This window comes from Choloepus didactylus, chromosome 22 (genome assembly GCF_015220235.1).
Source record: "Choloepus didactylus isolate mChoDid1 chromosome 22, mChoDid1.pri, whole genome shotgun sequence".
In the NCBI taxonomy this organism is placed as follows: domain Eukaryota; kingdom Metazoa; phylum Chordata; class Mammalia; order Pilosa; family Megalonychidae; genus Choloepus; species Choloepus didactylus.
Genome location: NC_051328.1, coordinates 28255100 through 28282956, shown reverse-complemented (window position 1 = coordinate 28282956; position 27857 = coordinate 28255100). Strand labels below are relative to the sequence as shown.

The 27857-nt window shown below is 46.0% G+C and overlaps 1 protein-coding gene across 1 annotated transcript; it reads left to right on the top strand.

Annotated features, from left to right (window-relative positions):
- The first annotated feature begins 2056 nt into the window (after positions 1-2056).
- On the top strand, positions 2057-4079 carry LOC119518675 (zinc finger protein 596-like). The gene has a single exon (XM_037815969.1). It carries the CDS (start codon positions 2081-2083, stop codon positions 3257-3259), a length of 1179 nt encoding a protein of 392 aa, XP_037671897.1. The 5' UTR covers positions 2057-2080; the 3' UTR covers positions 3260-4079.
- The last annotated feature ends 23778 nt before the right edge of the window (positions 4080-27857 follow it).

The following is a 27857-nucleotide window of genomic DNA, read 5'->3' as shown; positions in this document are numbered from 1 at the left end:
AGCTCCAGGAAGGAGAAGGGAGAATTGCAGTGGCTGCTCTTACCGGAAACTCATTCTACTGATTCAAACTCCAACCATAGATAGACTGAGGCCAGACACCAGAGACTCTGAGAGCAGCCAGCCCAGCAGAGAGGAGACAGGCATAGAACAAAAACAACACGAAAAACTCCAAAATAAAAGCAGAGGATTTTTGGAGTTCTGGTGAACACAGAAAGGGGAAGGGCGGAGATCAGGCCTTGAGGCGCATATCCAAATCCCGAAGCAAGGCTGATCTCTCTGCCCTGGGCACCTTTCCTTAATGGCCCTCGTTGCTTTGTCTATTAGCATTTCAATAACCCATTAAATCTCTGAGGAGGACCGTTTTTTTTTTTTTTTTTTTTTTTTTTTTTTTTTTTTTTTTTTAAATCCTTTTTGCTTTTTCTAAAACAATTACTCTAAGAAGCTCAATACAGAAAGCTTCAAAGAATTGAAATTTGGGCATGTCAAGTCAAGAGCAGAACTAAGAGAGCTCTGAGACAAAAGGCAATAATCCAGTGGCTGAGAAAATTCACTAAACAACACAACTTCCCAAGAAAAGGGGGGTGTCCGCTCACAGCCACCATCCTGGTGGACAGGAAACACTCCTGCCCATCGCCAGCCCCATAGCCCAGAGCTGTCCCAGACAACCCAGTGTGACGGAAGTGCTTCAAATAACAGGCACACACCACAAAACTGGGCGTGGACATTAGCCTTCCCTGCAACCTCAGCTGAATGTCCCAGAGCTGGGAAGGGGGAGCAGTGTGAATTAACAGAGCCCCATTCAGCCATCATTTGAGCAGACTGGGAGCCTCCCAACACAGCCCAGCAGCCCAGAACTGCCCTGGGGGGTCGGCACTCACCTGTGACATAGCACAGTCATCCCTCAACAGAGGACCCGGGGTGCACAGCCTGGAAGAGGGGCCCACTTGCAAGTCTCAGGAGCCATACGCCAATACCAAAGACTTGTGGGTCAGTGGCAGAGACAAACTGTGGCAGGACTGAACTGAAGGATTAGACTATTGCAGTAGCTTTAAAACTCTAGGATCATCAGGGAGATTTGATTGTTAGGGCCACCCCCCCTCCCCGACTGCCCAGAAACACGCCCCACATACAGGGCAGGCAACACCAACTACACACGCAAGCTTGGGACACCAATTGGGCCCCACAAGACTCACTCCCCCACTCACCAAAAAGGCTAAGCAGGGGAGATCTGGCTTGTGGAGAACAGGTGGCTCGTGGACGCCACCTGCTGGTTAGTTAGAGAAAGTGTACTCCACGAAGCTGTAGATCTGATAAATTAGAGATAAGGACTTCAACTGGTCTACAAACCCTAAAAGAACCCTATCAAGGTCAGCAAATGCCACGAGGCCAAAAACAACAGAAAATTATAAAGCATATGAAAAAACCAGACGATATGGATAACCCAAGCCCAAGCACCCAAATCAAAAGACCAGAAGAGACACACCTAGAGCAGCTACTCAAAGAACTAAAGATGAACAATGAGACCCTAGTACGGGATATGAAGGAAATCAAGAAGACCCTAGAAGAGCATAAAGAAGACATTGCAGACTTGGTTCCGGGGGGCCCGCGGGGGAGTCGCCACGGCCCTGGCACCGCTCGGGCCGCGTCTTGATTATAGGACTGATGACACTATCAACTGCATAAAAGGAGAGTCCTCCATGAAAATGGTCCTTTTCCTAGAGTGAGAAAGAAGCTCTAAGCACTGGAATGTGAAAGCATCATTGCTTTTTTCACCTAGAGTGAAAACCCAGAGGAAGACAGTTATCAGCTGAGCTGTTGACTATGGAACAACTGGAGTTAGTGAACTTGAAAGATGTAGTTGTAGACTTCACCCAGGAAGAGTGGGCCCTGCTGGACACATCCCAGAGAAAGCTGTTCAGAGACGTGATGCTGGAGAACATCAGGCATCTGGTCTCTGTGGCGTAAGAAACTACAACAAATTTTGGAACTAGGAGAGTGTGGTGCTGATGTTGCAAATACCAAATATGTAGAAATGACTTTGGAACTGCGTGGCAAGGAAAGTGGACTTAGAAAACAGGAAATGCTATTCATGCAACATATCTGCAGGAAACACACATCTACCATTTTGTCATTGAAGCAGAAGTCTCATACTGAAAAGAATAACATTACATGTAGTGAATTGCCAGAAGATTTAACTCACAGATCCAGAGTGACTCAACATGTATTAACTCTCAAGAGAAAGAAACCCTACTTCAGCAATCTATTTGGACAAACCCTCAGTGATCAGTCACCTTTCAGTCAACAAACACAAATTTGCAAAAGAAGTAAATCATATGACTGTCATCAAATTGGTAAATTGTTTGTTCAAAGTTCTGGTCTTACATATTACAATGGAACTCACATCAGAGAGAAACGATATGAATGCTATCTATGTGGGAAAGCCTTCAGTCAGAGTTCTGCTCTGAGACAACATGAGAGAACCCACACTGGAGAGAAACCTTATGAATGCCATCTGTGTGGGAAAGCCTTCACTCAATGTTCAGCCCTAAGACAGCATGAGAGAACCCACACTGGAGAGAAACCTTACGAATGCCATCTGTGTGGGAAAGCCTTCACTTACTCTTCAGCTCTGAGACAACATGAGAGAACTCACACTGGAGAGAAACCATATGAATGTCATCTATGTGGGAAAGCCTTCACCCATAATTCTAGCCTTAGACGACATGAGAGGACTCACACTGGAGAGAAACCTTATGAATGCCATCTATGTGGGAAAGCCTTCAACCATAATTCTACTCTTAGACAACATGAAAGGATTCACACTGGAGAGAAACACTATGATTGTCATCTATGTGGGAAAGCCTTCACTAATTGTTCTGCCCTGAGACAGCATGAGAGAACTCACACTGGAGAGAAACCGTATGAATGTCACCTATGTGGGAAAGCCTTCACCCATCATTCTAGCCTTATAGGACATGAGAGGAATCACACTGGTGAAAAACCTTATGAATGTCATCTATGTGGGAAAGCCTTCACTCAGTGTTCTGCCCTGAGAAAACATGAGAGAATTCACACGGGAGAGAAACCTTATGAATGCCACCTATGTGGGAAAGCCTTCACCCATAATTCTAGCTTTAGACGACATAGTAGGACTCACACTGGAGAGAAGCCCTATGAATGTCATCTATGTGGGAAAGTCTTCACTCAGCGTTTTACACTGAGACAACATGAGAAAACTCATGCTAGAGAGATACTGTAAGAATATTGTCTATGTGGGAAACCTTAGTTTATTTTTGTAACCTAAGAACAACATGAGAGAACTCAAACTGGAGAGAAACCCTGTGAGTACTATATATATGAAAGGCTTTGGTCAATATTCTGACCTTAGATTACATGAGAGAACTTATGCTATCAATGTTTTGAATTTGGAAGAGATTTAAGCCCTTTATTTAACATTTAAACCTACTAGAGTACTCACATATTGAAGAAGACTGTTTGTAATCAACCTGGTAGAGCCTTTAGTCATCCTGACTACTTTATCAATTTAAGCCAATTAATACAGGAGAGAACCTATATAAATGTCAGCTGTGTAGCAAAGCATTGGATAGACAATGTGATGATATACATGAGAGAACTCATAAATATAATGAAATTGAATCTTCAACTAATAGAGCAAGAAGTTTTTAACAGAGGATGAAGCCCCTTGGGGGAGTGCCAGATCATACATGCTGGAGGTTTTATTCATGAAAAATCACACAGAATCATTTATTCATACAGCAACACTTATAGGGCAAGTAAGAATTCACATTATATAAAACTGTTATGGGTGTCATGAAGGCATGTCTAGAGTGATAATTCATTCCTTGGCATTAATATTCTTATGCTGAAGAAACAGCAATCTGATAGTCAATTTAGGAACATCTTCAGCTAGATTTCACATCAGGAAATTCATAGTGGAAAATGAAATACTTTATATGGACCCTTTAGCACACAATTCTGCAAAGAGTCAAGAATTTTGAACAAGACTTACTATTGAAATTATGTAGGATAATGTAGAATTATGAAGTGACATGGGTATACTAAATGCTGAATTTTTAAAAAGTATTGTGAAGATTAAATGGGATCAGTACTTGCATATATGTAAGCCACAAATATTTTTGCTGAAAATCTAATATGTTAGCCACATTGTAGTTTTGTTTTCATGTTCTTGTAAATACAAAGATTTGAATCAATCAGAAAAAAAAAAAAAAAAAAAAAAAAAAAAAAAAAAAAAGAAGACATTGCAAGACTAAATAAAAAAATGGATGATCTTATGGAAATTAAAGAAACTGTTGACCAAATTAAAACGATTCTGGACACTCATAGTACAAGACTAGAGGAAGTTGAACAACGAATCAGTGACCTGGAAGATGACAGAATGGAAAATGAAAACATAAAAGAAAGAATGGGGAAAAAAATTGAAAAACTCGAAATGGACCTCAGGGATATGATAGATAATATGAAACGTCCGAATATAAGACTCATTGGTGTCCCAGAAGGGGAAGAAAAGGGTAAAGGTCTAGGAAGAGTATTCAAAGAAATTGTTGGGGAAAACTTCCCAAATCTTCTAAACAACATAAATACACAAATCATAAATGCTCAGCGAACTCCAAATAGAATAAATCCAAAAAAACCCACTCCGAGACATATACTGATCACACTGTCAAACATAGAAGAGAAGGAGCAAGTTCTGAAAGCAGCAAGAGAAAAGCAATTCACCACATACAAAGGAAACAGCATAAGACTAAGTAGTGACTACTCAGCAGCCACCATGGAGGCGAGAAGGCAGTGGCACGATATATTTAAAATTCTGAGTGAGAGGAATTTCCAGCCAAGAATACTCTATCCAGCAAAGCTCTCCTTCAAATTTGAGGGAGAGCTTAAATTTTTCACAGACAAAGAAATGCTGAGAGAATTTGCTAACAAGAGACCTGCCCTACTGGAGATACTAAAGGGAGCCCTACAGACAGAGAAACAAAGACAGGACAGAGAGACTTGGAGAAAGGTTCAGTACTAAAGAGATTCGGTATGGGTACAATAAAGGATATTAATAGAGAGAGGGAAAAATATGGCAAACATAATCCAAAGGATAAGATGGCCGATTCAAGAAATGCCTTCACGGTTTTAACGTTGAATGTAAATGGATTAAACTCCCCAATTAAAAGATATAGATTCGCAGAATGGATCAAAAAAAATGAACCATCAATATGTTGCATACAAGAGACTCATCTTAGACACAGGGACACAAAGAAACTGAAAGTGAAAGGATGGAAAAAAATATTTCATGCAAGCTACAGCCAAAAGAAAGCAGGTGTAGCAATATTAATCTCAGATAAAACAGACTTCAAATGCAGGGATGTTTTGAGAGACAAAGAAGGCCACTACATACTAATAAAAGGGGCAATTCAGCAAGAAGAAATAGCAATCGTAAATGTCTATGCACCCAATCAAGGTGCCACAAAATACATGAGAGAAACATTGGCAAAACTAAAGGAAGCAATTGATGTTTCCACAATAATTGTGGGAGACTTCAACACATCACTCTCTCCTATAGATAGATCAACCAGACAGAAGACCAATAAGGAAATTGAAAACCTAAACAATCTGATAAATGAATTAGATTTAACAGACATCTACAGGACATTACATCCCAAATCAACAGGATACACATACTTTTCTAGTGCTCACGGAACTTTCTCCAGAATAGATCATATGCTGGGACATAAAACAAGCCTCAATAAATTTAAAAAGATTGAAATTATTCAAAGCACATTCTCTGACCACAATGGAATACAATTAGAAGTCAATAACCATCAGAGACTTAGAAAATTCACAAATACCTGGAGGTTAAACAACACACTCCTAAACAATCAGTGGGTTAAAGAAGAAATAGCAAGAGAAATTGCTAAATATATAGAGACGAATGAAAATGAGAACACAACATACCAAAACCTATGGGATGCAGCAAAAGCAGTGCTAAGGGGGAAATTTATAGCACTAAACGCATATATTAAAAAGGAAGAAAGAGCCAAAATCAAAGAACTAATGGATCAACTGAAGAAGCTAGAAAATGAACAGCAAACCAATCCTAAACCAAGTACAAGAAAAGAAATAACAAGGATTAAAGCAGAAATAAATGACATAGAGAATAAAAAAACAATAGAAAGGATAAATATCACCAAAAGTTGGTTCTTTGAGAAGATCAACAAGATTGACAAGCCCCTAGCTAGACTGACAAAATCAAAAAAAGAGAAGACCCATATAAACAAAATAATGAATGAAAAAGGTGACATAACTGCAGATCCTGAAGAAATTAAAAAAATTATAAGAGGATATTATGAACAACTGTATGGCAACAAACTGGATAATGTAGAAGAAATGGACAATTTCCTGGAAACATATGAACAACCTAGACTGACCAGAGAAGAAATAGAAGACCTCAACCAACCCATCACAAGCAAAGAGATCCAATCAGTCATCAAAAATCTTCCCACAAATAAATGCCCAGGGCCAGATGGCTTCACAGGGGAATTCTACCAAACTTTCCAGAAAGAACTGACACCAATCTTACTCAAACTCTTTCAAAACATTGAAAAAAATGGAACACTACCTAACTCATTTTATGAAGCTAACATCAATCTAATACCAAAACCAGGCAAAGATGCTACAAAAAAGGAAAACTACCGGCCAATCTCCCTAATGAATATAGATGCAAAAATCCTCAACAAAATACTTGCAAATCGAATCCAAAGACACATCAAAAAAATCATACACCATGACCAAGTGGGGTTCATTCCAGGCATGCAAGGATGGTTCAACATAAGAAAAACAATCAATGTATTACAACACATTAAAAACTCGAAAGGGAAAAATCAATTGATCATCTCAATAGATGCTGAAAAAGCATTTGACAAAATCCAACATCCGTTTTTGATAAAAACACTTCAAAAGGTAGGAATTGAAGGAAACTTCCTCAACATGATAAAGAGCATATATGAAAAACCCACAGCCAGCATAGTACTCAATGGTGAGAGACTGAAAGCCTTCCCTCTAAGATCAGGAACAAGACAAGGATGCCCGCTGTCACCACTGTTATTCAACATTGTGCTGGAAGTGCTAGCCAGGGCAATCCGGCAAGACAAAGAAATAAAAGGCATCCAAATTGGAAAAGAAGAAGTAAAACTGTCATTGTTTGCAGATGATATGATCTTATATCTAGAAAACCCTGAGAAATCAACGATACACCTACTAGAGCTAATAAACAAATTTAGCAAAGTAGCGGGATACAAGATTAATGCACATAAGTCAGTAATGTTTCTATATGCTAGAAATGAACAAACTGAAGAGACACTCAAGAAAAAGATACCATTTTCAATAGCAACTAAAAAAATCAAGTACCTAGGAATAAACTTAACCAAAGATGTAAAAGACCTATACAAAGAAAACTACATAACTCTACTAAAAGAAATAGAAGGGGACCTTAAAAGATGGAAAAATATTCCATGCTCATGGATAGGAAGGCTAAATGTCATTAAGATGTCAATTCTACCCAAACTCATCTACAGATTCAATGCAATCCCAATCAAAATTCCAACAACCTACTTTGCAGACTTGGAAAAGCTAGTTATCAAATTTATTTGGAAAGGGAAGATGCCTCGAATTGCTAAAGACACTTTAAAAAAGAAAAACGAAGTGGGAGGACTTACACTCCCTGACTTTGAAGCTTATTATAAAGCCACAGTTGCCAAAACAGCATGGTACTGGCACAAAGATAGACATATAGATCAATGGAATCGAATTGAGAATTCAGAGATAGACCCTCAGATCTATGGCCGACTGATCTTTGATAAGGCCCCCAAAGTCACCGAACTGAGCCATAATGGTCTTTTCAACAAATGGGGCTGGGAGAGTTGGATATCCATATCCAAAAGAATGAAAGAGGACCCCTACCTCACCCCCTACACAAAAATTAACTCAAAATGGACCAAAGATCTCAATATAAAAGAAAGTACCATTAAACTCCTAGAAGATAATGTAGGAAAACATCTTCAAGACCTTGTATTAGGAGGCCACTTCCTAGACTTTACACCCAAAGCACAAGCAACAAAAGAGAAAATAGATAAATGGGAACTCCTCAAGCTTAGAAGTTTCTGCACCTCAGAGGAATTTCTCAAAAAGGTAAAGAGGCAGCCAACTCAATGGGAAAAAATTTTTGGAAACCATGTATCTGACAAAAGACTGATATCTTGCATATACAAGGAAATCCTACAACTCAATGACAATAGTACAGACAGCCCAATTATAAAATGGGCAAAAGATATGAAAAGACAGTTCTCTGAAGAGGAAATACAAATGGCCAAGAAACACATGAAAAAATGTTCAGCTTCACTAGCTATTAGAGAGATGCAAATTAAGACCACAATGAGATACCATCTAACACCGGTTAGAATGGCTGCCATTAAACAAACAGGAAACTACAAATGCTGGAGGGGATGTGGAGAAATTGGAACTCTTATTCATTGTTGGTGGGACTGTATAATGGTTCAGCCACTCTGGAAGTCAGTCTGGCAGTTCCTTAGAAAACTAGAGATAGAGCTACCATTCGATCCAGCGATTGCACTTCTCGGGATATACCCGGAAGATCGGAAAGCAGTGACACGAACAGATATCTGCACGCCAATGTTCATAGCAGCATTATTCACAATTGCCAAGAGATGGAAACAACCCAAATGTCCATCAACAGATGAGTGGATAAATAAAATGTGGTATATACACACGATGGAATACTACGCGGCAGTAAGAAGGAACGATCTGGTGAAACATATGACAACATGGATGAACCTTGAAGACATAATGCTGAGCGAAATAAGCCAGGCACAAAAAGAGAAATATTATATGCTACCACTAATGTGAACTTTGAAAAATGTAAAACAAATGGTTTATAATGTAGAATGTAGGGGAACTAGCAGTAGAGAGCAATTAAGGAAGGGGGAACAATAATCCAAGAAGAACAGATAAGCTATTTAACGTTCTGGGGATGCCCAGAAATGACTATGGTCTGTTAATTTCTGATGGATGTAGTAGGAACAAGTTCACTGAAATGTTGCTATAGTATGTAACTTTCTTGGGGTAAAGTAGGAACATGTTGGAAGTTAAGCAGTTATCTTAGGTTAGTTGTCTTTTTCTTACTCCCTTGCTATGGTCTCTTTGAAATGTTCTTTTATTGTATGTTTGTTTTCTTTTTAACTTTTTTTTTCATACAGTTGATTTCAAAAAAGAAGGGAAAGTTAAAAAAAAAAAAAAGAGAAAAAAGACAAACAAGGAAAAAAAAAAAAAAAAAAAAGATGTAGTGCCCCCTTGAGGAGCCTGTGGAGAATGCAGGGGTATTCGCCTACCCCACCTCCATGGTTGCTAACATGACCACAGACATAGGGGACTGGTGGTTTGATGGGTTGAGCCCTCTACCATAAGTTTTACCCTTGGGAAGACGGTTGCTGCAAAGGAGAGGCTAGGCCTCCCTGTATTTGTGCCTAAGAGTCTCCTCCTAAATGCCTCTTTGTTGCTCAGATGTGGCCCTCTCTCTCTGGCTAAGCCAACTTGAAAGGTGAAATCACTGCCCTCCCCCCTACGTGGGATCAGACACCCAGGGAAGTGAATCTCCCTGGCAACGTGGAATATGACTCCCGGGGAGGAATGTAGACCCGGCATCGTGGGATGGAGAACATCTTCTTGACCAAAAGGGGGATGTGAAAGGAAATGAAATAAGCTTCAGTGGCAGAGAGATTCCAAAACGAGCCGAGAGATCACTCTGGTGGGCACTCTTACGCACACTTTAGACAACCTTTTTTAGGTTCTAAAGAATTGGGGTAGCTGGTGGTGGATACCTGAAACTATTAAACTACAACCCAGAACCCATGAATCTCGAAGACAGTTGTATAAAAATGTAGCTTATGAGGGGTGACAGTGGGATTGGGAATGCCATAAGGACCAAACTCCACTTTGTCTAGTTTATGGATCGATGTGTAGAAAAGTAGGGGAAGCAAACAAACAGACAAAGGTACCTAGTGTTCTTTTTTACTTCAATTGCTCTTTTTCACTCTAATTATTATTCTTGTTATTTTTGTGTGTGTGCTAATGAAGGTGTCAGGGATTGATTTAGGTGATGAATGTACAACTATGTAATGGTACTGTAAACAATCGAAAGTACAATTTGTTTTGTATGACTGCGTGGTATGTGAATATATCTCAATAAAATGATGATTAAAAAAAAAAAAAAAAAAAAAAGGTAAGTGTGAACTTCCTCTCCCTACTTCACTGCGTCCCCTTCCCAAGCTTATCACCTCAATAGACCATGGAAAGTCTTAGCATGCCTCATCTGAGCCCCAAACAACCTGGAAGCCAAGGGAACAAGCTGGAGACATCACAAACATGTCCACTGTAAATCCTTGAATATCCCTTTCTGGAGACAGGAAAGCACGGAATCATGGGGCACCTGGGCAGAATCAGTTCTCATTAATGAGCTTCCAAACACCACTATGATTCAAAACGAACCTCTTAAAAGTTGCCTGATCACTGGTCTGTCCCCAGTCCCCATTCTAAGATTCAGCCAGTTACCATGGCAGCTGCTGCCCGAGGAAAATGTTCCCATTTATAGAAACTGACTGAAAGCATTTGAATTCGAGAGGGCCTGGGAATCTGGCAGAGGATGTCACTTCCCTAGACACCTAAGGATGCTTTTTCCAGAAACCACGGGAAGTGCCCAGCCTGAGACAGGACCCTAGACTCCAGGCCTGGGCACCAATTCACCATGTGGCCGTAAGCAGGCATCCCACCAGCAGACCCTCCCACTGACACTTGCTGTGCCTATTTCATCACCAAGGATTCATGCTTTCATTCACCCAACAATATAATTCATAATAATCCATTCACTGTCTCTATGTCAGGCAAAGTACTAAGGATAAAAGAGTGAGCAGTGCAGAATCCCTGTTCATCAGCAGTTTAGTTGGGGAAGCCAATAAGAAAACAGCGAATTATGACACACTGTGATAAAAACTATGAGGACAGAGTGTGGGCGCTGTGGAAGTACCAGACTGGGGTATTTCCCAGGTGAAACCTAACCTGAGGCTTCAAGGATGAATGCGAGTTGGCTGGGACAGGGTTGGGGAGAGGACTGGCAAAAGGAAAGAGGCTCCAGGCAGGAGAACATCATTGCAAAGGCCAGAGGTGGAAGAGAGCATTCAGGGCACAGCAAGTAGTTCAACGGGACTCTATCATTGGGAGCAAGGGTGGGAGAGAGGAGAAACGCAGCTCAAGAGGAAAGCTAGTGAGGGATAAGGAAGATCCTTGGGGTCTTTACAGGCTGCCAACACCAGGCTCCTGCTTAAAGACAACAGCCCAGGAAGAGAAGTGGTTGAGAGGAGGCTGTTTGTGGGAGGACAGTGTCCCCAAGGAGAAGGGAGCCAAAAGGGAGAGGTGGGGAACCATGGTCACACCTCATCAGCCAACTCCAACCCCATCAATGAAGACACAGGACATCCCTGCCACCTCCTGCCTCCTGGCTCCTCAGAATGTCACCGCTGCTCAGACCCCCTGGAACACAGCATTTCAACTTCCCAGTCGTTCCATACAGCTGTTTCAGGAGGTGAATAACAAGAACTCATTGCACACCAACTGGGGTTTGGCACTATGCTCAGTACTTCAGCTGCAAATTCATTCATTCAGAAATTATGTTTGAGGTTTTCAGGGTTCATCCATGTTGAAGCATACATCAGTACTTCATTCCTTATATGGCTCAATAATGTTCCATTGTACGGATACGCCACATTTTATTTATAACCATTTACCAGTTGACGGACATTTAGGTTGTTTCCACTTTTTGGCTATTATGAATAACACTGCTATGAACATGCATGTACAAATTTTAGTGTGGACATACACTTTCATTTATCTGGGGTATATGCCTGGGAGTGGAACTGCTGGGTCACATGGTAATTCTACGATGAATCATTTGAGATTCTGCAGACTGTTCTCCAAAGCAGATACACCATTTTACATTCCCACCAGCAGTGTATGAGGGTTCCAATTTCTCCACATCCTCCTCAACACTTATTATCTGTCTTTTTTATTATAGCCATCTTAGCCAATGTGATGTGGCTAACGATGTCTTTTGCAGGATTATTCTGGTGTGATGAAAATGTTCTAGAATTCATCATGGCAAAGTTACGCCACATCCCCGTTCAAATCACATTCACGTTGGAGACCCTTATGATGCCACAGTTCTTTGGCCCCAGCAGCAAAATTCAGCGCCTATCTGGCAGCTTCATCTCCCTTATCAACGAAGACTTCCCTAAATGAAGCTGGGGAGGGGCCCAGCCCCCGTGGCAGCTCATTGGCTGGAGTGCCAGAGCCTCAGGGTAATTAGCACAGACTTGTCAAAGGGCCTGGTGCTATTTTTAAAATCTTTCCAGCAGGCAAATTTCACAAAGAATTCCAGAGAACTTCTCAGTCCATCCAGTGCCCTGGAGGGCAACTGAACCTATTAATCATTCGGTGGACCTCACCCAGAACTTTAGGGGACGATGCACTCCCCCATTCTCACTCGAGGCACACGTGCATCACCCTTCCTTCTGAAGATGGAGGGGAGTTAAACCAACCAGAACTTTCTCACCTGCACCCCCTTTTCCTTTTGCCACCTGGAAGACACCTGGAGCCATTCCCTGACACAGTGTTTATAAACCCCTGTTGTCGCGGGCAGTTCAGCTGGCTCCCAATCCCAGCTTTGCCCCTCACTAGCGGGCACCTTGGGCCAACCACTTAGCCTCTCTGTTCCTCAGTTTCCTCATCTGTAAAAGTGGGGATGTAATAGAACACCAAGCTTCCGGGGCTGTTATCTTCCAAGGAAAGCAAACCGTAGCCCTCAGGCTAAATCCGGCTCACCACCTGTCTCTGTAAATAGAGTTTTATTGGAACACAGCCACCCCACGCGCATCCCTTCACCTGTAGTCTGAGGTTGCTTTTGTGCTTGAATGACAGACACCGTATGGCCCAGAAAGCCTAAAATATTTACTAGCTAGCTCTTTACAGAAGGAGTTTGCTAACCTATGTCAGACTCTCCCAGAAGAAGACTCTGAGACAAGGATTAGTGTGCTAGTGATTTATAAGGGAAATGTTTCCAGGAGAAACCAGTAGTAAGAGAGTAGTGGTGGGTGGAGGGGACAGGGAAGGGTAGGGAAGGAAGCCAAGCAAGGGTGTAATTTCAGGCCGAGTCCTGGCCTCAGCCTGATCCCCTGGGAGCACTTCCGATTCTCTATGCTTGCAAATGAAGAGGGAAGTGGCCTTGAAGAAAGTAGCAGGGATGAGCTGGTAGAAGCTAGGTCTCCCGAAGCTGAAGGTGCTGGATGCCCAGAACCTGTAGCAGGGATCTGTATGGATCTGGCTGCTCCGGCAGGGCTCTTACATGCACTGGGTGTCAGGCTAAGCACTTTACACTCACTGCACTGTTCAAGCCTCATGACAGTGCTGGGAGGTGGGGTGTGTCTGACGCCCACTTGATAGCTACGAGTTCACTGAGCTCATGCAGGTGAGAGGCTAGGCCCAGCACCTCGAGCAAAACATCACCAAGAAGAGGCTCACAGATCAAAGGAGCACAGCCTTGGTCCTCTAGGAGCGACCTGACTGGTTATTGGGGAATCCAGCATGGGAAGAAGGAACGTCAAACGGAGACTTCATCAGTGTTCCCATCAGGAAGGTCAGAGGAGGAGGCCCTGAGGCGGAGTTCTGGAGGAGGACTGGGAGTTGCGAGGTGTGGGAAAGAGCTTTTACAGGGGACAGAGCATAAACAAAGGCAATGAGGAGCAACAAAGCTCATCCTGGGAGCGAACAGGAGTGTGGCGTGACTGGAGGAAAGGCCAAGAGGGGTGGTGGCAAGAGACAAGGCAGGGGGATTGGAGGGGCACACAGAGTCTATCCGAGTTGATGGAGAGCCATCAAAGGTTGTAAATAGGGGAGTTCCCAGGTTAGGCTGACAAGTCAGAAAGCTCACCCTGGTTTGGATAGGGAGGGCAGCCTGGAGATCAGAGACCAAAATTCCATTATGGCTTACCAGCCAGCCATGGCCCGAGTAACAGTGGCTGATGCACAGTCTGTGGGATGGCTGAGCTGCAATGGCTGAGCTGAGCTGAACTGGCCCTGCCTCTCCCACTGTAAGTGACCTTCAGATCCATGCAGCAGAGAGAAGAGGAGGGCAAAGGTATGCTGCTCAATAAAGGCAAGTGGCTGGTACCCAGCACTGAAGGCCTGGAAGGCAAGGGTCAAGGCCTGCAAAGGCACCAAGACAGCTGCCACCTGTCCTGGGGGCCATGCCAAAGGCTTCAGCACCCTGGGCAGCACCTTGGGAGAGCAGTGACATCCCCACTATCCTGGCTGTTTGCAGATTCCACGTTCTCCTGAGGGAGCACTATCTGGTTATAAAAGGAGCCTTGGACCACAGAGGTTTAACGTTTGCATCAGAAAGCCCACCACCTTTTCTAACCTGTCCTGGGAGGTTCCAGGAGCCCTCTAATTTGGGGCTCATACTTTCCATCCCCAGAAGAATTAACCTATCTATTTCCCTGGGCTGAGGCCCTGCAGCTTCTACACTTTGTGATTACAAATCAATCTCAATCTCTCTCTCTCCTCTTTCCCTCATGCACGCACACGCACACACACACATCCACAGTTCCTAAAATTCCACTGCTCAAAAATTCATTTCTTTATTCCAACCTCCTGGGAGGAGAAGGGTGTAATACATTAAGTCACCAACACCTCGGTGTGAATTTATTAATCAGATTCTTCCCTCTGCACTAGCCGGGTGTTAAGAAAGCACCAAGCATTGGAACGGAAAGGTTACTGAAAAGAGATGGAGTGGTGGGAAAGCAGGGGGAAAACGGCTCATTTCTATCCAATAGCGGTCAGCCTGATGTTCTAGGTCAGGAACCAGGAAACTTTTTCTGAGAAGAGCCACATGACATATGTTTTTAGCTTTGCGGGTCTACGGTCTCCATTGCAACCATTCAGCTCTGCCCTTGTGGCACAAAAGCAGCCACGAGCACTATGTGAACAGATGGATGTGGCCAGGCTCCAACAAAATTTTATTTGCAGACACCGAAGTTTGAATATCATCTAATATATCACAGCTATAATTCTTCATTTCCAATCATTATAAATTCATTATCTTGCCTTATTGAACCAAATAGGAACTCTGGTATAATATTGAATGAGTGCAAAGAACAGTCACCCTCCTTTTATTTTGAATCAAATGGGAATATTTTAATAATGGACCATGAGTTAATCAGGAAATGTTATTCTTCTCTTGATTTTTTTCCTTCTGACCATTTACAATTGCAAAAATCATTCTTAGCTTTTGGGTCATACAAAAACCAGAGGCAACTGGATTTGGCCTTCAAGCTATAATTTGCTCACCCCTTAAATTTGGGTCCCTTCCATCTTGTCCAAATGTCCTCTCCACAAGGACACGCCCTTGATCTTTCTTTGCTGCTTGCCATCCTAGCCTCCCCTTCTCCAGGTCTAGAGAAAAAATAAAGTAGCTCTTGTTCCGTGTGCTTTGTCCCTGGCTCTCAAGTGTGGAGGAGATGACAGGGTGACAAATGGGCTGGCATGTGGGCAGGCTGCTGCAGAACAGTGGCCTGAGGATCCACGCCAGCCGACTGAGAGGCGAGCCTGGGTGGGCTCCATCTGCCCACCCCTCCCCAACCCCACTCCCCATCTGCCCCACTTGTGGGGTTCTCTTCAGGCACCAATCCCAAATCACCATGGGCATTTATTATTATCACCACTGAATTTTAGGCAGACCATCCCCAACAATAGTGACAGTCATGCTTCTTATGAGTACTTGTTGTGTGCCAGGCACTATTCAGAGCTGGTATTTAATAAATATAAAGCTGGTATTAAGTGGACCAGACTGTAGGTTAAGACCTTTATATGCACTGAATGCTCTCAGGAACCCATGACTTCGGTGCTATAATCATCTCCATTTTATGGATATGGAGAAATGACAACACCCAGGATCCCAGCCAGGCAGGTCTGTCCAATTCTTAATGCCTGGTTCTTGGCCACAAGGCCCCACTGCCTGCCCTTACCTCAGAGCCACCTTGCAAGATTATATTAGCATCCCAACTATACTGAGAGGTGAAGGTCTTTGTCCCAGTCCATGGAGTTGACAAATGATAGAGGGGGGACCCTTTGCTGGCATGCCACCGCCATGCAGAGATGCTGGAGCCCACCCTGCTCTCATGAGAAACACACAGTGCTGTCTGAAATGGGTCCTAGACCAAAGGGCTGGGTCCCCCAACAGGTGGGGAGAAACATTTTCTTCTGAGAGCATGTCTTAGGTCAGATCTAATGGCAGAACTAGAGATGGGGATTCCTTTGCAAGGAGTAGAGCTCTGAGGAGAAACTGTAAGACAGTGAAAGGAGGATAGGGCAGAGGAAGAAGCCAAGCAAAGGAGGGGGTTCAGCTAAAGCCTCACCGCAGCCTGAGCCCACAGAGCTCCAGAGCATAAGCGGACCACGGAGTTGTTTCTCCCTGAGGCAGGGGGCCAGGACTTTATACCCAGGATGGGCCAGCCACTGGCCAGTGGGGTGGGCGGAACATCTCTGTGCAAGTTGGCAATTCTCCGGAGAATGACACAGCCTGGCACCTTAGCAGCCAACACTCCCAGCAGTGGGGGGATCAGGCACCATCAATATCTACTGCGAAAAGGATAAACAGTGGGTCCAAAAAACACTAACTGGCTCTGCAGCTCCTGGAAAATCACATTCCCTTCCCTTTGCTACCCTTCTCCCTCTCCTTTGCCACCCTCCGGCATTGGCCAGGCTGGGCTTGGCCCAGGCTCCTGGCTTCTGTGTCAGGCCATTGGCAAACACAGCCAGAGCCGAGGCCTCCAGGAAGCTCCCCAGTTTGGCCTCTTCCGGCCCAGGCCTGCCCACCCTGCACCCCATCCTGTCACCTGCCCATGTGGGGATTCCCACTGACGCTATCAGGAAGGCAGAGCAGGGAAGCAGCTACGAGCCAGGCCCGATGGGTAATGAATGAGGGGAGAGGATGGGAGCCAGGCAGCTCCTTCTCACCAGACGGTGCTTTGGCCCCCAGCAGGGCCAGCAGCTGCCCTCCTGTGGGCAGCCCAAGTGGGCGAGGTGCCTGGCTCTTGATTGCCAGGAGTTGAACAGGCCAGGTCAGTGCAGGTGGTCATTTCTAGAGCCTCCAGTGGGGCCTTGAATCCATGTGCAGAAACCTCTTCCACTCTTTGTCCTTCATTCATTCATTCAACAATTATTCACTGAGTGCATATGTGCCACAAACTGTACTGGGCGCAGGGAAAAAAGTGATGACAAAATAGGCAAAACAGATCTCTCTCTTCCAGTGTGGGAGAGAGGCAAGAACTAAGTGTAGCAGGGCCCCAAATTCACTCAGATGTGCAAGGAAAACATAGTTTCTGTTTCCCGTAATTGGCCTAATCTTCAAGTGCCTCATCCTGCCGGGAAGTGGGGGTGGGTGGTGGGGAAACACACTTTAAACTTGCCAATTTATGGAACTTCAGTGTCTTTAGCTTAAATAGGCGCTTGGGCTCTTTTGGATGAGTTGGGTTCTTTTGGATGAATGCTCAGTCTTCAGTTTTCTCCTTGCCTCCCTCTCCAGGATGGCGTAAGAGTGCGAGGGAGGGAGGGATTACAGAGCAGAGTGGGATCTACTTGGAGGTACCCTGGGGCCCCCTCCCTGGCCTCAGCTACAGAGTGCCTGCCTTATCTCACCCTGCCTGGACACTGAGATACTCCTGGTGCTGTCTGCCGGGCAGCAGCAGCTGCTGTGGCAGCCCCACTGATCCCCACCTGCTGCAGGTGTTGGTTGCTAACTTGTCACACCTGCACCCCTTCTCCAGGGATTGCCCACGGTGGAAGGGAGATGGCCCCTGCCCCTGGGGATGGACAGAATGGCGGCAAGAAGGAAGGAGCAGGATATACTAGCCTAGCGCTAGTTTATCATTTTGGTCCTCCAAAACTCCATTGGATCAGACTGAGGCTAGACTTCCTCTGAATCCTCACCTTTGTTTGGATTCTTCTGTTTCAATCTGTTTCCCTCACTCCCTTATAGATTTCTCCCGAGAGCCCTCTCTCAATAAATCACTTGCACAAGAATCCCCACCTCAGACCATGCTTTTAGAGAACCTAACTCAAGACAGGGGCCTTCTGGGAGTGCTTTTGCTTTCTTGCTAAAAAAGACGGATATCACTATGGCTGGATTGCATGGAAATGGGGCAGCCATCTACCCCAATGCATGGCAGTAGGACGTGCTGGGACTGACAAGGTTGAGCTTCTGAGTCAGCACCAGACTTTTTGTCAAGTAAAAAGAGCAAACTCCTTTTTGTTTCAGTCCAGTCTTCTGTTCCCTGAATCTAAAGGCATTTTTCATGTCACAATCAGGGGGGCACTGCCATCATGCAGGTGTGAGGAGATGCTGGCTTGGTCTGGGGTGGGGCAGGGAGGAAGGAGAGAGAGTGAAGTTCCCACTGTACCTCAGGTCCTGGGAAAGCCCACACTTCTCACCAATCTGGCTTATGAGTGGCCAATAAGAGAGCTTGGCAGGTGGTTACCCTGCTCCTCTCACATCAGTTTACCCCCTCTGGCCACCAAATGCCAGCCCAGTTCTGCAACCACATCAAAAAAGGGCAACAGTTGCTATCTTGGAGAGTGCCCTATTTTTGTATTTCGCTGGGTAGATTTTCTTGTTCAAGCTACTTAAGTCAAACTTGCCTTGCGTGAGAACCTGCTTAAAATGAACACTGCAATTTTTGAAGTCATACAGACATACATATATTGATACTGCTAAACTCTGCAACACCAGCTCACAGTGATTCTCAGATTCTCCTTGCCTAACCAGGCAGGAGAAACAGCTTTCAGTTCAGGCAATGACTCTGATTGATTGGTAATGACTGCCTGGGATCTGTATGGGAAATGGTTCTGAGGCTGGGCCCAGGATCCAGGGGAGAAAATGCTGGGTTCGATTAGTGCTGTCTACCATGGACAAACTAGGGAGAATGTATGTGCTTAGCTAGTCAGTATTTTACCTTGTAGAGATTATACATCACCCTCTTGGGAAGTAAAGTCAACATTTAGGAAACATCTAGATATAAGACAAGACTATATGTAAGCCAGAGTTGGATAGAGGCCCATTGTATCAGTTAGGGTTCCGACTTGCAAGCAGCAGAAGCCATCCTGGCTGACTCAAGCAGGGAATAGATTTGTTAAAAGGATATTGGCTGGCTCCCATAATCTCCAGAAGGCTAAAAGCTGGGCTCAGGATTATACAGCATAAAACACCACTAAAAATCATGCAGTCATGATCAGTGAGACTACCTGTTGCCATAATCACCACTAAGCACTAGATCTTGCAGCTCGCACTGCCAGCCTTACAGTCCATTAGCATCAGTTGCCACCACAGCCTCAAGAACTCTATTTTGATACAGTTGCTGCTCCTACCATAGAGTACTCCTTGCAGGCCTGTTTCCTTGCATCACTAGCTACAAAAGTTTGAATGAGGACGTTCAATGGGAGGAGGGTTGGTTTTATACCTGTACTCTAGCTGCAAGGGAAGCTGAAAGAGAAAACCCATCATTTCTAGCTTCTCTAATGAGGGGCAGAATCTCATAAGGGGTAGAATTTCCCAAATGCAGGAAGAAGGTTCAAATGATGGTTCACCAGCCACAACAAATGTCTACTACACATACTAAATACCAGAAGTGCTGTGCTTATGACCTAGGGCTATGAGAGAGCTTCCTGATGTTAGGTCTAAACAGTGAGAAGGAGAAAGAAGAAGGTTATCACAGACAGGGAGAACAACACATGTAAGAAGCACAAGCTAAGGCCAAGGCAGAAGCTAAAGCTAAGACCAAGATTCTTAGTTCCCAGTAGGGTCCATAAAAAATAGTTCTGAGGTTTTCCCAGTGTGAGACTGGCTAGTCTTCATGAAATCCATGTCTTCCTTGCAATTGTTAGGGACTGGTTTGTTCTCTCTGCACATAGTTCTCCCTCTTCTCTTGGAATAATTATTTCTGAGAAAAAGTCTGCCCACCCAGGGGGAGGACATGCAGCCCCAGCCTTTGGGAGCTCAAAGGTGCATCGGGGAAGTTCTAGAGACCACATCAGCCCTTACAGAGGGCACCAGGTTCTGCTGCTCAGGATCCCTGTTCCATCTTTGAGTAGCAGGTCTTAAGAAGAGCTACTTTCTTTATTGGTTAGTCTAGTGGCTCAGGACTTGAAGAACAAAACCATGGATGCTTTCAAAGTTGGAACAATCCCCTCTCCCCTGAATGGCTACTGGGCATGGAAGCAGCAGGATAGGGTCTCGGGGAGGGCTTCAAAGGGCACTCCAAGTGAGGGATGCCAGGTCCAGTGCAGTCTTCCAGGGCCAGAGCTTTGGTTCGCTTAGCTCAGCTCCCAAGGATTCCAGATTTGCCTCTCCAGCCCAGGCCTCCCTCCAAGCTCAGGGTCTATAAATCCAGCTGCCTGGCCCATGCCTTCTCTTGGATTGATTAAAAGATAACTCAAACACAACACATCCAACACCCAACCAAATCTGGTCCTCCCCCATCATTCCCCATCCCAGGAAACATCACTGCTCCCCTCCCAGGTACCCAGGCCAATGAGGGTATCTCCTTCTCCCTCACCTTCCACATCTAATCCATTGCCAAGTCCCATTTGTTGCTGGAATCATTCCTGACCACTTCTCTGCACACCCACCGCCCCTTTCCAAGTCCAAGGTATCACCATCTCTCCTGGGCAACCGGAGGAACCACTGGACAGGGCTCTCGGTGTCCACTTAGGCCCTCACCAGTGAGCCCACACAGAGACCAGGGGACCCTTTAAAAAGGCAATTCTGATCCCATCGCTCCCTGCTGAAAACCCCCCAATGGCTCCCCAGAGCTTTAGGATCTGGCCTTGCTCTCCTCTTCAGGATCATCCCCAGTGAATCAGTCTCCTAGGATTGCCATAACAAAAGACCACAAACTGCGTGGCTTAAAACTCTCTCACAGTTCTGGAGGCCAGAAGTGCAAACTCAAGGTGTCGGCAGCGACTCTAGGAAAGGACCTTCCTTGACTTTCCCAGATTCTGGGGGTTGCTGGCAATCTTTGGCGTCCACGGTTTGTGGCTGCATCTTACAGCCTCTGCCCCCAACTCTGCATTCTCCCGTGTGTCTCTGTCTCTGATTCTGCTCCTATAAGGACCAGCCATACTGGATTAAGGGCCCACCCTATTTCAGTGCGACCTCATCTTAACAACTAATTACATTTGCAATGACTTTATTTCCAAACAAGGTCACATTCTGAGGTACCAGGAGTTTGAACATCAGCATATCTTTTGGAGGGATACAGCTCAACTCCTAACACCCATCCTTTCTGTGCTCCGGTCACACAATTATCACAGTCCCTCCGCCAAGGCACCTTTGCCCCTGGGGTTTAAACCCCTGGCTCACTCACCACCTCCCTCCCCTGGCTAATTCACCCGCAGGAAGGCCTCCCCAAACCTCAGGAAGGTTAGAGAAGGCCAGACCACTGTTGTACACCCAGTTTGCACTTAAAAGTTCCATTGTCTGGTTTGATTAATATCTGTCTTCCCCAAGAGATTTTAAACTACTGGGGGTAGGGACTATTTCTGTTTTGCTAACCATTGAATTCCCAGTGATTAGTTCAGTGCCCAGAACAAAGTAGATGGTCAATAAATATTTTTGACAGCATGAATAAATAAAATTTTGAATGAATGAATGAAACACAGCCATTACCTTTTGGTGCCTCGTTCCAATGTCCCTGTTGCATCTTGAGGAATCCTAGAAGTAGGACACTGTCCCTCCAGGGAACTTTTTCCCATCCTTGGTGAAAGGATCCAAATTTCTGGCCACCAGAAAGTCCTGTTCCGGCAGGAAATGGAGCAGGTTTGTTTGCAAAGCGGGCCCAGGGAGCCCTGCCAGGGCCGAGCAGAGACTAAGCCAGCCTCTTACTGCAGTTTTGGATGCTTTTGCGGCCACATTTCCCTGTGTCCTCCTAACCTGAGACTTATCTTTCTCTAACTCTCCACCCCCTTTCTTTAGTGATCCTTGTCTCACCCCATGGAGAGGTGGTACTCAGCCTCTGGCTCAGAGAAGAGGCTATCCTAGGTTCACAGAGCAAACCCATGGTGAAGCTGAGTTCCAGCCCAACAACAAAGAGAATCCAAGCAGCCAATGCTTATCTACTCTGTGCAGCCACTGTGGTAAGTAATTTACATGCATCCTTTTATTTAATCATCACAACAATCCTTCCTCATAGGTTTCAATGAGCATCTGCATTTCATGGAAAAAGAAACTGAGGCTTGGAGAGGTTAAAAAGGGCCTAGAATCCATCCTACTAGATCAGGGGGTGGCAAGCTATGTCCCACAGGGCAAATCTGGCCCACCGTGTGCTTTTGTAAATACAGGTTTATTGAAACTGAGCCAAGTTCGTTCATTTACAGTTCATCTGTGGTTGCTTCCACAGTACAAGGGCAGAGTTGAGAAGTTGTGGCAGGCACAGTACAGCCTCCAAAGCCAAAACTATTTCCTATCTGGCCCTTTAGAGAAAAAGCTTGCTGACCCCTGTTCTAGATGACACCCCCTCCCCAGGCTCTCCCTCTTACATGTGGGCTCACAGGCTGGCTGTGTTTCACCCAGGTTAGCAGTCAACATGTCTCACCACCTGTGTGAGTGTTCCACATGGAGCACCCAATACTAGAGTAGCAGTCGTTGCTGCTGCTGTACCCACAACCCTCTAAGGGAAAAGGGCCCCTCTGCACCGCCCACCATCCACTCAGCCCCTGCCACCAGCCACAGCCGACTGGAGCAAGGGGTGAGGGTTTGCCCCCAGGTGTCCCTGCCCAGCTGGACAGCAACCTACGATTCGAATGGCCTGGCATAAACAGATGAACCAAACCAATCAGATTTCTCTCTTGGGAATTTAAATAGGGGGACAGAGAGGCCAAGGCGCTGGGGAAAATGGAAGCTACAGAGTCTTGAGGACAAGCTGAGGCTGGGGAGATTACGGTAGGTCAGGGAAAGGCAAGGTGGTAAGGAAGCCTGCTGGTAGGGAGAGAAGAAAATGGAGGAGCCATGCAGATCGAGTCAGAATTTATGAGCGCAGTCCTCCTGTCCTGAAAGAAAAAGGGAGAGAGAAGCTCTGGTTCCTTGAAAAGGTTTCCCACTTACAGCTCCCATGAGGACAATCGTGCCCTTCTTGGACTATCAGCTAGGCCTTTTTGGGGTTGCAAATGAAAGAAAACTCAACTTAAATGGGCTTCACCGCTGATAGGTATGCATGGACTCATGTAATTAAAAAGTACAAAGGTATTCAGGCTCAGCTTGATCCAGCAGGTCATATGCCATCACCTCTGACCCGGTTTCTTGCAGCCTCTCTGCTCTGCATTTTGCAAGGTCACCTTCATCCTGTCTCCTGTGTGCCCTCCTCCATCTCTGACTTGTCACTCAGGGTGTTGAGATGGTCGTGCAATTCCAGATCTCACGGCTTCATACCAGACTGCAAGAAATCAGGGAGTCCCTTCTAGTGGCTCCTGCACATTCAGTGATACAAACTCGCTCAGTGGAGGGAATTCATTGCACACATATCCCTGAACCAATCGCTGTGACTACACTGACTGAATCATACTTTCCCTTACTTGCTTTCCGGCTTCTCATGTTTCATGACAACATTTGAGGGCTGATCCCATTCCAGGACCAGTGTCACACGTTACAAGCATCACCTCTCTTAAGTCTCACAAAAGCTATATGAAGGTTCCTGGAATTATTCCCGTTTTATCAAGGAGGAAATCAAAGCTCAGAGAAGATGGGCCCCTTGCCCAGGGTCACACAGATAGCATGTGGCAGCAATGCCAATAAATGGTGGAGTTGGGAACTGAGCAGGGCCTGTGGGATTCAGAAACCTGAGAGCTTAGTTCCCTGCATCCCTACCTGTTGGGAGGATGCGGGGGCTGTCACTGCACGGCCCCAGCCACTGATAGTCTACTGCCTGTTGCCATCTCCTGTGACCCAAAGCCTTTGTACAGAGGAAGGTATTTTGTCCACAGATTATCAAGCTTCAGACTGAATTATTCAAAAGTCCTGCTCCTACCTCTGGGTTCCTCTGGACTCTCTCTCTTCCCTCCACCTCAATCCGTTTCCATAGAAACTGCCAGGCTCCTGCATCTCTTTCATCCTCCTTTCTGGGAGGCAGGGCCAGCTCCCCAGCACCCCTGGTAGCTGGACCTGACCATTATAAAGACCAAAGAAGCAATATCCAGAAGAAACACGTCCAGGCCAAGGGAAGAACCGGGTCAGGCTTCTGACTTTTTCTTTGATGTGCTCCAAAATAACACCAGGTGCTCTGAGGAGCTCTGCCAATTACCGTGCCCAGTGGGTGCTGGCTGGAAAGTTGTTTGTCAGCCTGGTGAGTTTGCATCTCCCCATCTCACAGTCACCAGGCTTCACTTGCTTCCTGGGGGAGCGATTCTGGGACTGAGGGCAGTTGCCTGGGGCAGAGAGCAAGTGGCAAGTGTCCTCATCAGTTCTTCGTTTGGATGACAGTACTCAGGATGCAGCTAGCGAGTAGGCATGGGAAAGATTACCCTTTCTGGGGGAAGGAAAAGCCAGCAAGCAGCTGAACCTGTGAGTGTCCTGGAAACAGTGGACACTGCATCATTCCTTACCACCGGGAGGGCCCCATGGTTTTGGCAGCCAGGATCTGGGAAGAACTTTATATGTATTGACCAGGAGTTTGGCATCCACAGGGACTCTACCCAAAGGAAATTGGAGGAGCCAAAGTGTTCTTGATATCCCACCATGCCAGGTCTTGGGTTGGGCATTAATTTCCCTGAGCCTCAGTTTCCTCATCTTTAAAAGGGGCCCATTTCTTACATTGCACACCTGATGGGTTAGTTGTGAAGCCCAGGCAAGGTAAGACACACTAAAGCCTTCTTTAAAAGCATTTAAAGTAATCGTCATCACTGCTGTCATCATCACCATGGGAGAGGGAGGCCCTGGAAGAGTAGCAGAACCTTAGACATCCAAAAATAATTACAGGAGTAATCGAGATATAAACATAAGAGTTTTGCTTTTACCATCACTGCTTTAAAATTTGTTCACTGAATCTCCCTTTCCAGCCCTTAATGATTTCTTGATCTGAATCCATGTTTTCCCTCTTGCATTGTCATTTAAACTTGGTGTGATCCAGTTTAAAACTCCACTGCAAACTGGATGAGGGGCTTGGCTCCAGGGCTACATATGGGGCTGGTGTGTGTTGGTGTGTGTGTGTGTGTAGCCGGCTCTGAGACATCCCCTCCCTTTGAGGGGGAGTGACGGGAGAAGAAATGGGGAAGAGGAGATCTTTTTACCTATTTGGTCATCCGTGGGTGGCAGGAGCATCCCTGGTTCTAGCTACTGCAGGTCGGCCTCCGGGGAATTCCAGGGTCTCCCCACTTACTGACGCAGAGGTTTCCTTGGAGCGGTTTTCAGCTCCACACTAGCGTCCTTCAACACCCAGGACCGACCAGCAGTTATCTAGCCTCTGCTCCGCCTTTAAACTCCACGCACCTTCCCCAGGAACTACAGCATCCTCCAAGGGCTCCAGAGAACTAGAATGAGGTGGGATTGCCCCATCTTCCTTCTAGACACAGGACAGCAGTCTCTTCAAGCCTCACCAACACAAACCTGCTTCATCAGCCATCTCTAAGTCAAAACCAAGAGCCAGTTCTGTCCACATACATGGCCCCAAACTCAAGAATTCTGCTCACCCAGTCCCCTCAAGGAACAGGTGGGTGCCACGTTATCCCCTTACCATGGGCATCCCCCTTGACCTCGAGAGGTGTTCTGGAGGTTCCCCCAACAAAACTTGGCCTCAGAGGAGCCACAGATGCAACCCCCAAAGGCTAAGGCTCCTCTGTCTCTCTCGTACTCAGTCCTGTCTTTTTATAGCCCATGCAGTGGTTAGAAGCCCAGGCAAGCTCAGCAAAGCAAGCAGACAGGTGCCTGGCTCCTGGTGGACTAGCTTTACAAGAGGGTAATTAGTCCCGTTTGTTCCCAGGTGCCACCATTTCAGAACAACAAGAACACATCCTTCTAACAAAATTCCATGTTAATAATAACTATCTTTTAATCAAACTGTCTTTACTCAAACACCACTGCCAGGCTTTTTGCTAACTAACCCTTTGATTGATTTTTGGTCTCTACATTGACTTTGGGAAGTAACTATATTACTTCTATTTAATAAGATTCAAGAGGTTGAATATCTGCAAGAGGTTGAATATCTGGCCCAAGGCCTCCCAAGTCGGTGTGTTTCAAACCCGTGTCTGACTGATTCAGAGCAGGCCTTGCTTCTGCAAGACAGCAGGAGGACAAAGGACAAAGAGATTGCTTGAGTTCTTCAGTCCCCCTGCACCCATGTCTGAGAGAACCAGGAAAGGGCTGCCCAGAAAGAGACTCCAACCATGTATGCAAAATAAATGGTGCAGGATTCTTCTAATGCACAGTTTGGAAGACACCGTGGCCATCCTGCAGTCATACCTAGTCAAGCGGGCAGCTCTGGAAAGTAGAAAGCAGGAGTCCCACTCTCTTCTCCTCACCAGGAAAGCCAAAGCAGCAAGGGGATGCTGGCTTAGGTCTTTGAGAGCCAGGGATGAGCTCTCACATCCCTCAGACCACGGGTGGGGACAGGGACAGGAGGTGGATCAGAGAAGCTGGATGGCAGATGTCAGAGCTGGAAGGGGCTGGCCTGGCCCTTACTAGTAGCTAAGAGCCTGCATCCTGGAGACAGCATCTGTCTTGGCGATCCCCTCTTGGTCTCCCTCTGGGGTCAGCCCCTCCAGGAGCCAAGAGCTACCCTCGGGGAGGGACACTGGCCAAGGAATTTCCTGCCAAGCCAACTGCTGATCACTGGCTCCATCAGGAGCCCAGAGGAGCATGAAATGAGAGAGCACCACCATTTCACTTAATCCTGGGAACAAGTCTACAAGGTAAGTATGTTCCCATTTTGCAGAAGAGAAAACTGAGGTACAGGCAGGTTACATAATTTGCCCAAGGTCACAGAGCTTTCTCCGGGATCTGAACCCGAGCAGCCCAGTTGGTTCCTAAGGAACTGCTCTTAACCACTGAGCCGTCCTGCCTCCCTAGAGGCAGGGAGAAGGTGTCGCCAAACCAGAGCAAGACAGAACCAGGACACCTGCCACCACCGCATCACCAATGCCTGAGGTGGCCTCCTGCCCTCCCCAATAGGCCAGTTGATTCTTTTTCTCTCCCGACCTGTTCCCCCTGAAAAAAGCCACTGTAAACACATCTCACTAGGCAAAAGAACAAGGGGTGCTGGAACCTCCACTCTGAATTCCCATTTCCAGGTTCACCCAGGGCTCGTCCCTCCCCCGAAGGGACAACCTGCCCCTCTCGGTCTCCTCCTGGCGTCCCCTCTCTCCTAGCGCCCTCCTTTTGATTCTCACCTTCTTCCCTTTCGCACTCCCTTTGGAAGGCAGTTCAGCTAACACTCATTAGCACATGTTAATGAGCATCAATTCATTTCTCAGCCCCTTGGCTGAGAGAGGGCAGGGAGGGGTGAAGCGGCCGCTCCACCAGGCCAGGACCGCCCCAGGGCTCAGGCCCCACAGGGGGCAGGGAGGGAGCCGGGGTCCCGCGGTGGGTCCTGCCCTGGGGGCCTCAGGGCTGCGCCCTCAGTAGCTGCTTCTGTCTTCTCAGCATCCAACACTCCTTGCTCCATTGGGAC